The 13,944-nt window shown below is 31.1% G+C and overlaps 1 protein-coding gene across 1 annotated transcript in view; it reads right to left on the reverse strand.

Annotated features, from left to right (window-relative positions):
- LOC127279870 (uncharacterized) overlaps nucleotides 1-13,944 on the reverse strand; it is a 574,826-nt gene that overhangs the window by 392,542 nt on the left and 168,340 nt on the right. The window contains exon 2 of the mRNA XM_051302516.1: nucleotides 8,024-8,073. Coding sequence (XP_051158473.1) covers nucleotides 8,024-8,073 — 50 coding nt within the window. The remainder of the gene's footprint in view (nucleotides 1-8,023; nucleotides 8,074-13,944) is intronic.

Genomic DNA, 13,944 nt, shown 5'->3' on the forward strand with positions numbered 1-13,944 from the left:
ATGATAGTTATATTGAGTCAAATATTTTTTAAACATATTTCGAGTTTTTGTAAGATACACCACAGGTGGTGCAAGACATCTTGCTCCAATATGGATTTTTTTTATAAAATGCTGATTATATGAATAGATCATTATATTATGTGACGTATATACTCTTGAGTCATAAAAGTGTGATTGCTTTTTTAATTTATCGTATATAACGTATGAAATTATTTATTTTATTTATTTAATAATTGAAGTTCCTAGTGCTAAACATGTCTCCAAGGAACAATTACATGTTTAAACATATTTAAATAATTATAACAATATAATAAAATTCTCAATGAAGACGTAATTAGAAATTGCCGAGTAAAAAATAAAAAAAAGAATTTTAGTATAACTTTTAGAATAAATATTTGAATTAAAGAATAAAAAAAATTAGATAATATTAATAACGAAATAGCAGGCTTTTATCGCAAAAAACAATATATTTGAATCTTAAATAAATAAAAGAAAGAATAAAAGAAAAATTTACCAATGTGTGATATTGAACATTTCGTTGTTGTGTTTAAGTAAGAAATCAAATATAACCTCTTAAAGGTATCCTAGTTTGTCGCCTCTCTAATTTCTGATGCTAATTTGTTCCACAATCTAGCTCCTCTAATAATGAAAGATTTTTGTACTCTGCAAGTTCTGTGAGATGGTATTTTTAATACCGACTTTGTATCTTTTAAGTCTCTTATTAATTAAGTCAAGAGGATTTCTAAACTCAAATAACTAATACAAATATAACGCACTTTTAGTGTTAAAAATTAAATAATTTATATTTCCCATGAAAAATTGTCTTGCAGTAGCTACACCTAATAATTGCGACGCAAATCGATATTGAGAAATATGTTTATACTTAGGCAGATTATAAACAAATCAAATACATGCATTTAAAGATCTTTTTAGTTTCTTGTTTAATTCATCACTTATATCATCATACACAAGGCAACAGTAATAAAAAAAATGGGAGAATAAGTGATTTAACTAGTCATAAACGTGTAGATATAGGAAATGAATCTTTACTTTTATTCAGTTGATGTAATACAATGTGTGTTTTACGGGAAATTTTATAGACTTGTTTCTTCCTCGAAAGCGATCGATCTATAATCAACTCCAAATCTCTTACTGATTCCTTGTATGTTATCGGTTTACCTCTCAATAAAACCGATGGAAAATTTGATAATGATTCAATAGTAGCACTATTAGGAGGAGAAATCACCATGGCATGAGTCTTATCAGAGTTAAGTACAAGTCCATTATCACTTGCCTTTTGTTCAACATAATCTATATCAATTTGAATCTTTTCTATTAATTCTTTTAAAGACGATAGTGGACCTGAAATATAAAATTTAAAGTCATCAACATATTTAACATATTTACAATATTTAAGATTATTCTCAAGTTCAGCAATGAACATATTAAAAAGTAAAGAGGAAAGTGAGGCACATTGTGGGACACCACACCTCAACTTATCCCATTCTGATTGTTTGCCATTACCATCTATTACTCTTTGAAATCTATAGTTCAGATAAGACTCAAACCAATTAGAGACCGACCTCGAAAATCTGAACGAATGAAGTTTTCGTATCAGTAGGCAATGATCAGTGGATGGAAATGCTTTAGAAAAAAAACAACTATAGTAATAAGTTTAGAATCCATTGCCAGCTTTACGTCTGTTGTAAATTTTATAAGGCAGAACATGTGATATGTTTTTGGCGGAAACCAGATTGCAAAGGTTCAAATGAATTGTTGTTATTCAAAAAAGTGGTCATTTATTGGCATACTATTTTTTCTAATGGCTAAGCTAACGAACAGATCTTCGAAATAGGTCTTAAATCAGTAACTCCTTTCGGGATAGGTCGTATATTACTCATTTTCTAGATGTCAAGGAAGGTTCCTGTCTGAAGAGAGTATAGTTTTATATATCTTCCTATATTACAAAAAGATATCGCCGCCACCGCCGCCGCTGTTTCAAGAATTCTTGACCTAGGAGGGGGGGATTCCCCCCTCCTAAATTTTGAGGTTATGTTCGTTTTAAGGCTCTGAATATAGCCGCAAGTCTCCCCTCCCTCCTCTCATTTCCCCTTCTCCGCCAAAATAGCCTAAATTTTAAGGTTATGTTCGTTTCAAGACTCTGAATATAGCCGCAAGTCCCCCCTCCCTCCTCTCATTTCCCCTCCTCCGACAAAAATGACCTAAATTTTGAGTTTATGTTTGTTTTAAGACCCTAATAAAGCTGTAAGTCCTTCCCCCTTCCCTCATCTCTCTCTGTATTTCCCGCCAAAAATGACATAAATTTTAAGGTTATGTAAATTTCAAGACTTTCAATATAGCCGCAAGTGGAGGTGGAGTTCCCGCCAAAAATGACTTGAATTTAAAGGTTATGTTCGTTTCAAAACTTTTTAATAATTTATTGGTTTTTAGGCAATTTCATTGAAATTATTTTTAAAAATAACTTCTTAATGTTGATTTTAATTTATTTAATTATTTATTTATTATTAATTTAATTAATTTATTAATTAAAATTTAATAATTTTAATTTTACTAATATTTATTCAGATTTCAATGAATTTGTAATAATAATTCTTTGAAATAGGTGGTTCATTTGGAAAAATAAGATCAATGGAAAATTAAAAAAAAATGATTAAAATAGGGGGGGTGGCGCGCGAAGCGCGCAGGGGGGCGTAGCCCCTCTAGTATATATATATATATATATATATATATACATATATATATGTAAAAGGACTGAAAGGATAACTCCCAATGCCAGTTTAATCACTTTAATAGAGATATAGTCAGGTCTAATTGCGTTGGAATCAATGTCGGCTATTGCTTTAAGTAAGGATTCTGTAGAGATATCATCAAAGAAGAAGCAGTTATCATCAAAAGTATTCGTAGTAGGTGGAAAACGCGCAAAAGTGGACAGAGGAACAGGAGTAGGGGATTGAGTAAAAACAGGTAAAAATCATTAGCATGATGGAGCGGTCACACCTCGCCTGCAGGAGCAGTTGCCAATGGCAACCGTGTAAGAGTAAGAGAGATGGAAAATCTTCTATCTCTCTTACTCTTACACGGTTGCCATTGGCAACTGCTCCTGCAGGCGAGGTGTGACCGCTCCATTAAACATGCAAGCAGTTGTTTTTTTTTCTTTTCTGATATTAGATTAAGCTTTTTTAAGACATAACAAATATTATCAGTTCGACTTTTATGTTTTATGGTATCAAAATTGTATTTTTTATACAGGGTGATTCTTATGTTCCGGATTCCCTAAAATTTTTTAAATCCATTATTTTTGTTTAAAAAACCAAAAAAATCAGAATACAAAATTTTTTATGTGGTCCGACACATAAAAATCACTCTGTGTGACAGATTCATAACTGGCTTGTAACAAATGTTTCATAAAACTGTCTCCTCAATGATATAGAGCATTTATAGAAAGTTTTTGCTGGATATAATGGGAAGAAAATATTTGAATGCGCAAATCGTCGTTAATATGTTACTTAGCATGAATCGTTTCAATCATTAAAAAATTCTACTGGTGGTACCTGTAATATTTAAGTTACTGATTTACTTCAATTGTAAACTAATTTAAGTCGCTTACTGATTTTACCAGTAAAAATAAAAGTAATAACTGATTTTACAGTGAAAATATGTAATATTGATTCAGTCAGGGAAAACACTGATTTAATTTAAGAGAGAAGTCTTGTTATAATAAGACAGAAAAGTTATCTAACAGAATTATTATTACTATTATTATTATTAACTCCGCTTTGAACCAGTCCCAAGCCCGAGACTCCACTTGTACACACGAAGAATTTTTAAAGAAAAGAAAGGAAAAGGGGTAAAATTAGCTTAGCTGTGCGGGTTGGAAACCTTGTGTCTTGACACTCGGTGCCCAAACGGAGAGCAATGTCCACTGGGGACGGGCTTAAAACCCTGTGGCCTGAAGGTTCCAGCGACCCTATGAAGGAATGTCCGTTAAATCGGTCTTGCGGAATGGGGAATCTGGTTATCCAACTCCACTAAAATGGACTGTAGGACTTTTGGACCGGTTCAGCACTAGGTTTCCGTTCTGCGGCCGACAAGTTACTCCACAAACATTTACACTTTTTGCATTTCTCTTACACACGCATGTAAGTTATACACATCACTACAGTACACTCACGGACCTCCGCGCATCCTGCCTCGCGGGGCACTACATTGCGGAAGTTTCACACGACACTATATACACACACAAGACACACACCTACATGCTAGGGGAAGGAATCCCGATAAAAAATACAACTTTTAAATGAAAAATGGAAAGTTTAAATTCAGAATAAAAAGTTACCCAACAGGGGAATTCGGAAACCCTAGTGGCGGCCCTGTCCCAGGATGCGAAAGTAGGCCCTGGAGCGTCGAGATCCTATCACTGCAGTGACTCATCGGTGGATGACTTGGCCGATGAGTCATTAAATGCCTCAAGTTTGAGACTGAGGAAAGGCGAAGAAGAAAATATGGGGACGGAGAGCGTAGAGCCGCCCGTCACCATCGTTGATAATAACAAAAATTGAGAACTCGGAGTTGCGGGCTGCTTCCACAAAGTTCGAAGGATGTCGCGCCATCCTTGGATTTCTGGAGAAGCAGTCCGAGGTTGTTGAGCACCTGTCCAAGCACTGAAAACAGTGCGGGACAGGATGCTCAAAAAGAACTCCAAAGAAGTTAAAAATTGTGCACCGGAAGACGGAATACAAAGGCAAAGCCAAATGCATTACATGTTCCGAAAGTGGAATGACGGACCTGAAACACCTTCAAGGAAGCAGGGCTTGTCCAATTTAATGGAAGCTGCTCCAGGACCTAAAGTCCCGCAGGATGGCGATATGACCGGGAAATGACCAGGAATTTAAAATGTGACCGGGAATTTCATAGTTTTACTAGGAATTTTCCAGATACTCTAAAAATTGATATCGTCTATTACATCTTGTTGCATGAATTTCTCAGAAAAATGTATTTTTAAGATAGATTACCGTCGGAAATTGTGCGACATCTGCTTTTTCAACGACTATAAAGAGATTTAAATCTACAAAAATATTAAAACTAAAATTTTTTCCTTTTTATTTTATAAAGGCTAATAAAATTCTGAAAGAAATGAGACCTTGAAAAAGAGAATATATTAATTTTTTAATAAGATATCTAAAAAAAACTTAATTTTTAATATTTTTACTATTTTTTTATTTCTCTGTCAAAAATTAATATTTTTAAACGTTTTTGGGCTTACTGGAATCGTATTTTGTTATACAATTCAAATTATTTAAAACAATTCATGTCCACATTCTTCCCTAGGGCATGCAAACTGTAAAAGATGGCTAAAAAAATCAAAAAATTATTATTAATATTTAAATGACAAAAAATGATCAGTAAAATATGTAAAATTTAAATTTACTTACATAAATCAGAGGAGCTTAAGATTATCTATTTACTTGATTTTTGAACATTAAATTTTGTTGTAAAATTGACCTCTTTTTTTATTTTTTTTCAGACAACTTTCACGGTTTGCATCCGCCAGGGAAGAATGTGGACATGAATTGTTTTAAATAATTTTAATTATATAACAAAATACGATTCCAATAAGCCCAAGAACGTTTAAAAATATTATTTTTTGCCAGAGAAATAAAAGAAATAGTAAAAACATTCTGACGGTAGTGTAAGTATCTAATTATTTTTTTGTAGTAGTGCACTATTAAAATTTATTAGTAGAATTAATATTAAGAAATAAAAAAGTTATGAATTTTTTTAAAAAATGGTCATTTTTTGTGTGAAAAAATTAGATATTTACTAAAATGTTGACCATTTTATAATCATAAAAATTATCAACACCCTGACCGGGCTATGGTTTCTCCAGGTTAACCTCGGGAAAGGAAGAGTCGCGCATGATCTCTTGATGCAGGTTACCAGAGAGAAAGAGAAGCTGGCGTGCTGCTTTTCAGTCAGCAGTACAAGAAGCCGGGATTCTCTTTCTGGTTTGAGGATACATCAAGCGGCAGGTGTACGTATCCGCAACTGCTACTTCTCCCTAAATGATCCCTTCAGACGCGGGGTAGCAGGGGCGATCATCGATCTGACAATTGCGTCACCCCGCGTGGCTCGTAGAATAAGAGAGTGGAGCGTTTTGGACGAAACAACCATGAGCGACCACCAGTACATTCAGTTTATAGTCTCTGAGAAAAATCTGGGAGGGAACAATAGACTGCAACATAACAGCAAGAAGCCCTCCTGGAATCTCAGAAGACTAAATAGGAAGAAATTGACTGAGTCTGTAACTGAGTCTCAGTTTATTCAGGAACTCGGTTAGACGACGAAGCCAATTACCTTAGAAGACAAAGTGCGTGAGGCGAGGCGAGTTATTATCGCGGTGTGCAATAACTCAATGCCTCGCAGGTAGAAAAGAAAAACTAGGAAAGCTCTGTACTGGTGGAACGACGAATTAACCCGGCTAAAAAGAGAATGCCATAAAGCAAGGAGGAAGTATATCCACTCTAAGGGAGACCTCCTGCTGCAAAAAGAGTGGCATAAAGCTAGAGAAAGTGTTGGAAGGACCTAATCGGAGAAGCGGGAAATGACTCATGGAGTTTGGCTTTTAGAGTCGTTTCTAAAAAATTAATTTAAACTTCTAGAGGGAATGATTCTGGAGTGACTACAGAGAATTCTGGTAGGCAAAAGTAGCCTATCCAAAAAAAAGTTTGGCTTTAGTAAGGGTCGGTCAACGGTACACGCGATTTTAGCGGTTGTTGAGAAGGCAAGTAAAGTCAAATCAGGGAAGAAGAGGCGGTTTTGCGCACTCGTAGCCATAGACATACGAAACGCGTTCAACTGTAGTTCCATGGGGGACAAAACTGAAGTACCTGGAAGTGACGTTAGACAAACGTTTGAGTTTTGGCCAATATATCAACATCTCATCACTCCAAGCCACCGAACGCATGGGAAACCTTTCGATGGGGAGCCTAAAGGTAGCGTTGTCGGGTCATGGTTGTTTCGGCCAGTATTTTTACCGAGTTGAGATAGAAGCATACGCGAAATGTGTGTTATATAGGAAGTGGTCGTCACCACACCCACATAGCACAGGTTCTTGCTGTGAGGTTACTGTAAGAATATCTGTAGGGTTTGTAAGGTTACCGTGTAAGCCTACAGTAAACTTGAGGTTAACTTAAAACTTCTGCCTTACAGTAAGCTTACACAGTAAAGCTAAGGTAAGCTTATACAGTAAGGTCGTAGTAAGTTTACATTGTAAGGTTGTGGTAAGCTTTCACGGTAAGGTTGTTTTAAGCTTCCTTTAAGGTTACTGTAAGGTTACTGTAAACATAGAATGTTATTAATAAATAAATTTTACTAATATTTATGCGCAGTAGTTTTCTATGGCACATACGGCTGCGCAATAAATTTTATTTAACAAAACCTATTTGGGTTCATGAAGTATTTTACCAAATATATAATTTTTTGTAAATGAAATGTATAATATAATATATATTATAATATCATTATTTTTAATATCTTTTCATATTCCTTTATGTTCACAGTAACCTTACAACAACCTTACAGTAACCTTAGGGGAAGCTTACAATAACCTTACCGTGTAAGCTTACCATAACCTTACCATGTAAAAGTTACCACGACCTTACTGTGTAAGCTTAAGTTAGCTCTACTGTGTTAGCTTACTGTAAGGCAGAATTATTAAGATGACCTTAAGTTCACTGCAAGCTTACGAGGTAACCTGACTAACCCTACAGATATCCTTATAGTAACCTCACAGCAAAAAGTTGTGCTATGTGGGCATAACCTGAGAGTACGGCCTCCAGGTATCTGACTTGGAAGTAGGCCTCCAGGGTTATGCAGATTTTTCTCTTCCCTCGTAAAAAATTATTATTATTATTATTATTATTATTATTATTATTATTATAAAACATTTATGACTTACAAAACTATTATAAAAGTTTCAAAACTGTAGTTGCAAAACACATACCCATCTTTTACAGAGAAGTTACAGAACATGCTGGCTGATTGAAGACACACCTGCAACGAAAAGAAAATAGATTTCTTTTCACTAGGTTTTATATGCACTTTCCTTTTAGTTCTGATATTAACATTTTCATGTGTTAGCGCGTTAGATTAGTCTTACGAATTGTTAATAAAATTAATTCCTTCAATGTTTTGGACTGTGACATTTTTTGTATTTCACAAGTTGATACAAGTGAGAAAAAGAACTTTGTATAGTGATTCAACTATAAATAATTGATTTTGGAAAGGAAATTTTCAACAATTGCATTTGTCATTCACATATTATAACGATTAAATTCAGAAATCTAACGTGAAAAACAAAATTTTACTAATTTGTTATTTCAGTGACATTTATTTGCTTACTAAATGTAGATTTAGTGTTTGCACACCAATACATGTGTATTTGTTTAAAAAAAGGTTAGATTCTACTACAATAAGACACGATATAAGAAAATGTTGATTACAAAGAAAAGCTTCGAACTCTTGGCGTTGCAGAGAAAACATTGTTGCTTTTGAAAGGTATGTTTTTTCAGACTAAAATATTATGTCTGTTTTATTAAAATATATTTTATTTTAACCTATCTTTTAAATAAAATTTATAATGTAAGGAAAATTAAACAATATATATACAATTCCGTTGGAAATTGTCGGTACGACTGAAGGTGCGAAGAGTGGATATTTGGTGCTGAATTTAAAGCAAGATAATTTAAGTTCGAAAACAGTGAGAAACTTCTAACTTAGATGGTTAAAGAGCTGATAAAATTCTGCTTCTAAATGTGTATCAAGAACATTTTTTTCTTCTTTTTGGTATTTATAACACTGAAAAGATTTCAAGAAAAAATTGTGCATTTTTCCTACTTTCGTACTAATGTTTTTGACTCTTGGCATAATCTAGAATAATGCATGGAAAAATTTGACTATTTTACAACATAATCTTTAAGGTCTTAGTTTTAATTTGTCTTTTTGAAACTTAAAAAATGTTTTGGAGTTCCTGAAATATGTTAAAAAATGTTCGAGCATGTTTTCCTACAACCCACCAGCGCGGCGGCGAAAAGTGATAATCAACGGCTGAGTTGCAGAAAAACCTGTTTGGACCTTTTTTAACACAATTCAGGACCCTTAAAACATTTTTTAAGTTTCAAAAATGCAAATTAAAACTAAGACCATCAAAATTACGTTGTAAATTTGTCAAATTTTTCCACACATTATATTAGATTATGCTGGGAGTCAAAACCATTAGTACGAAAGTAGGAAAATTGCATAATTTTTTTTTGAAATATTTTTGGTGTTACAAATACAAAAAAACATGCAGGGGTTAAATTTCTTGAAAAATTAAAAAAAATTTAAATCACATTGGGTGTAACATATACTTTATATATACGAATCGATTCATTTTAATGCAAGAAATTCAATATTCTATGTATTAACTTGAATTTAAAAAAACACAAAAATTTTTATCAAAAATATGAATTTTTGATTTTTCAATTTTTATTAATTCTTAAAATTTAAATCAAATCTATACTTTATATATACCAATCGATTTGTTTTAATGCAGGGAATAAAATGATTTCATATATAAACTTGAGTTTTAATAAACACAACATTTTTTAGCTAAAATGTGAATTTTTTACCTTTCATTAATTCTTTAAATTTTTATCAAATCTATACTTTATATATACTAATCGATTCGTCTTGACGTAAAGAAGACGATTATATTATACTAACTTTCGTACCCGCCTTCGGCGGGAGCGAAATCTAGTGGTGTGCGCCTAACATAATTTCGTGCAAATAATTTTTTGTATGGATAGTTGGTTGTTATTAAAAACTTGAACTAATAATTTCACAAATTTGTTTAATTTTAAAAATGTTTAAAATTTTAAATCTAAAAAACACATACTAAAAATATACTAACCTTCTATTTTTAATTATTATATTAAAAAATATTAAATTTATTAAATTTAATTTAAATAAAAATATTAATATTAAATTAAGAAAATTTATATTAAAAAATATTTTTCTAAAATATACAATTTCATAAAACAATACAGATTATCATTTAAAAATTTTTTTTTAATTAATTTAAAAAATGAAATTTAATCATCAAAAATTACCACAAAAATTAAAATTTTTTTTTAAATTTTATAAATTCCCAAAAAAATATAGGTTACTATTAAACCCTTTTTATTTAAACCTGTACTAAATTTTCTTTAAATTTCGCAAATACACAATCTTAAAAACATATTTAAAGAATGAAATATAATTATAAAAAATTATTACAAAATTAAAAAATATTATTTAAAAATTAATTTCTTTTTAAACTAAGCATTCTAATTATCTTCAAAAATACATTTAAAAAAATTAACATAGATGTTAAATTAGATAATTAGAATGCTTGTTAAAAAAATTATAAAATGACAAAAAGAAATATTATCAAAATGAATGACAAAATTTTTTTTAATTATTTATTTTAAATACCTGAAAAATAATCTTCCTTTAGTCGATGGCTTAAAATATTTCATTTAATATTAATTGATTATTTTATTATTATAATATATTAATAATTATTATCGATTATAATTAATTGTTTTTATCTGTATCGATTTCCTTGCTTCTTTCCATAATCATCTGTCAAACGTGTTGACAAAATATGAAAGTCAATTGCGGGAATGAAGTTAGCAAATAATCAGTTGAGACAAAATCGAAAGAGCATTATAAAATTTTATTTAAATAATTATTTTCAAATTTTAATTTCTTATACTTTTTTTACAACTTAAAATCTTTTAATCTTATTAAAACTATATTATTAAAATAAAAATCTATAACCCGAAAACAATAATTATAAAAAGGTTGTTACTAAAAAAACATTTTTTCATTTCTTTATATTTGTCATGTTTTTAATTCTAAAGTTATAATTTGATTAATTGGACTCAAAAACATAGCTAAAAAAGGTTTAGTAAAATATACCTAACAGAAATTAAATTTAAAAAATTTGATTTTTGGAATTTTTCTTCACAATTTTAAATCTTTAAGTTATTTTCTCAATTTTAAGGTAAATATGCGATTAATTAACCTCAAAAAACTGCTAAAAAAAAGTCTAGTAAAAATAAGCGAAAAAAATTTTAAAATTTCGATTTTTACAAAAAGTGCCATAACTTCTGTTCAAGTTAATATTTTTTAATGGGGTATGGCTAAGACTTTAAGTTAGTCTAATACTTAAAAGACTGCCAAGTTTTACTTAAATCGGTCAAGCCGTTTATTCGTGATTGGCGAACAAAATATTGTGCAGACAGAGAGACAGAATTTTTTTTAATGCTATTTTTAGAATCCTTATGACTTGAAACGAAGAATTATACATGAATTTTTAAGTTCTAAGCAACCTGTTAAATATAACGTGTTCAAAAAAACGATCTACACACACATACAAACATCCGGACAATTGATCAGGATCTCATATAACATGTTTCTATATAGAGGAAAATTTGTTTACACAATTTTTAAAAATTTTATAAACGAAAGGACTACAAAACTTCCTCCACGAGGAAGCAAAAAAAAATTTCTTGATATACATTCAGAAGCCGAATTTTATCAGTTAGAAGTCCCTAATTTGTTTCTAACTTAACACTTTCGTGCCTCCGGGAAACCCACCCGGACAAATTTTGTTGAAACTTGTTACTCGGCGGTTATCGTGGTCGCTCATTCCTAATCCGATGTTAGTTTTTTAAAATTCAAAATGGCGGATCCAATATGGCGGAATTTTTTTGCTTTCTCGTGGAGGAAACTTTGTAGTCCTTTCGTTTATAAAATGTTTAAAAATGGTGAAAACAAATTTTCCTTTATATAGAAACACGTTATATGAGATCCTGATCAATTGGCCGGATGTTTGTATGTGTGTGTACTCTGTCCATCGAGAGTTTGCCCTCGGAAAACGACGAGTTTTAGTCATTTTCGCGTAGAACATCATAAAAGTGAAAGAGTTGGCGGAGTTTTGAAATAAGGACCGCCCTTTTTTTAAAATTATGTTAATTTTAGGCTTGGTTCAAACATATGGTTTAAATTGTCACTTCTAATCCCCAGTCGTCCGTACGTTCACAAATCCCAAGTTTATGAGGGTCCTAATAAACTGCACGTTACAGTGCAATAAAAAATTAAAAACATTTTAGTTTTACAGATAATTAATTTTGAACAATATATTCGGAATCTGCAAATTCTCACGATTCTAATGATATGTAATAGTTTTGTAAAACAAGAATCCCTGCAATTGATATTAATGTTTCAGTTGATTCTAGTTCAGAAAGTGAATAAAGAAAAAGATTCGTGTATATTGTATGTTAAACAAATTATATGTTTTATTGTGGGGGTATTTACTCGCGTATTAGTGCACAATTATCTTGTAATAGTCGTAATACTTCGTAATAAGTGTAATAATAACATCAAAAGTGTAAACTCAAGATGCACTATTATTTAATTAATAAAAATTTTAATTACAGTGAATGACTTATTTTTTATTATGTATATCAATTAATTAATCATAATTAAAAATACAACCATACATTAATAATTAAGTTAAATTAAAAGTTTATAATAAATTCTAAAAAGATATGTGTACATACAAACATTTCATTAATCACTGAATTTGTGAATTATTTAAAATTTAATGTATTATAGTTAAACAACATACTGTTGAAATCACAATAAAATGAGGATTTCAAAAATAACATTTTTAATTTTGTAAGAACAAAATTAAAAAACTGTATTCTTTATTAAGGTATCACATCGGTAAAACCGTTTTCTATAAATTTTCTTGAAAATTTTACCATATGTTCTTATTATCATTCTTGACAAATTTGCAAAATATGAAGAATTTTCGCCGTACGAAACCAGAGATATTAGCAATCAAAGTTGCTTATTTTGCATGGGAGACGGGACTAATGTATGGGGGAGAAGTACATTTTCATAAATATCATCAGAAGTTTTCTATAAATTTTTTTCAAAAACTAATGTTGAATTTACGAATCAATTTGGAACTAAAATATACAAAGAAATTTATAATTTACCGTGTTGTTTATTTGTAATTATAAATTAAAAATTCTATTTCATGACGTCATTTGCAATATATAGCACACCCGCCACTTTGATGTGGCAACATCGCAGGGTGGTAACATTAGTTAGAGAGAGACAGTAGTCCACAGTAGTCAAAGCGAGACTTATAGCGACGTTGTCAAACCTCCTACTCCTTCCAATCGCTGCTAGTGTGGGGTATACGTGTACGAGTGTATTTGTAGAAGTAGGTACAGTATGGGCTGAGAGTATAGGGAGTTGAGGGCGAAAGTATAGTGCGGGAAGTAGTAATGCGAGCTACAAACTTTTGACTCCGATTAGTACCGATGTGATACCTTAAGTCATTACCATTTGAATGTCCCTTTTAGGTATAAAGGTCATAAATTACCCTTTTACTCGTGAGGGCCTAAGATTCGTGTGGAAAGGTAGGAGACCGAAACGATTGTCATTGGCTATTTTTCCGAAAAAAAAATTACGGAAACGCCATTTTTAAGTTTTTCAACGCCCTCAGAGAAAAAAACTGCGCGACCGAGGGAAAACTCTCGATGGACAGAGTATAGATCGTTTTTGTGAACACGTTATCTTTAACAGGTTTCAATGGATTTGGGTAAAATTTGATAGGTTTATTTATCACATTAATCTATCAATAATGACGAGAGGATTTTTAAAAATACCCCAAAAAAAAAATTTTATCGTTTTTTTTCCAAAATTTGTTTTTTAATTCAAAAAATTTTTTAATAGAAAAATTTAAGGTAATATATAATATAATCGTCTTCCTTACGTCAAGACGAATCGATTGGTATATATAAAGTATTGATTTGATTGAAA

Source organism: Leptopilina boulardi, unplaced genomic scaffold (assembly GCF_019393585.1).
Source record: "Leptopilina boulardi isolate dan_hultmark-lab unplaced genomic scaffold, ZJU_Lbou_2.1 LbouV2_224, whole genome shotgun sequence".
NCBI lineage: Eukaryota > Metazoa > Arthropoda > Insecta > Hymenoptera > Figitidae > Leptopilina > Leptopilina boulardi.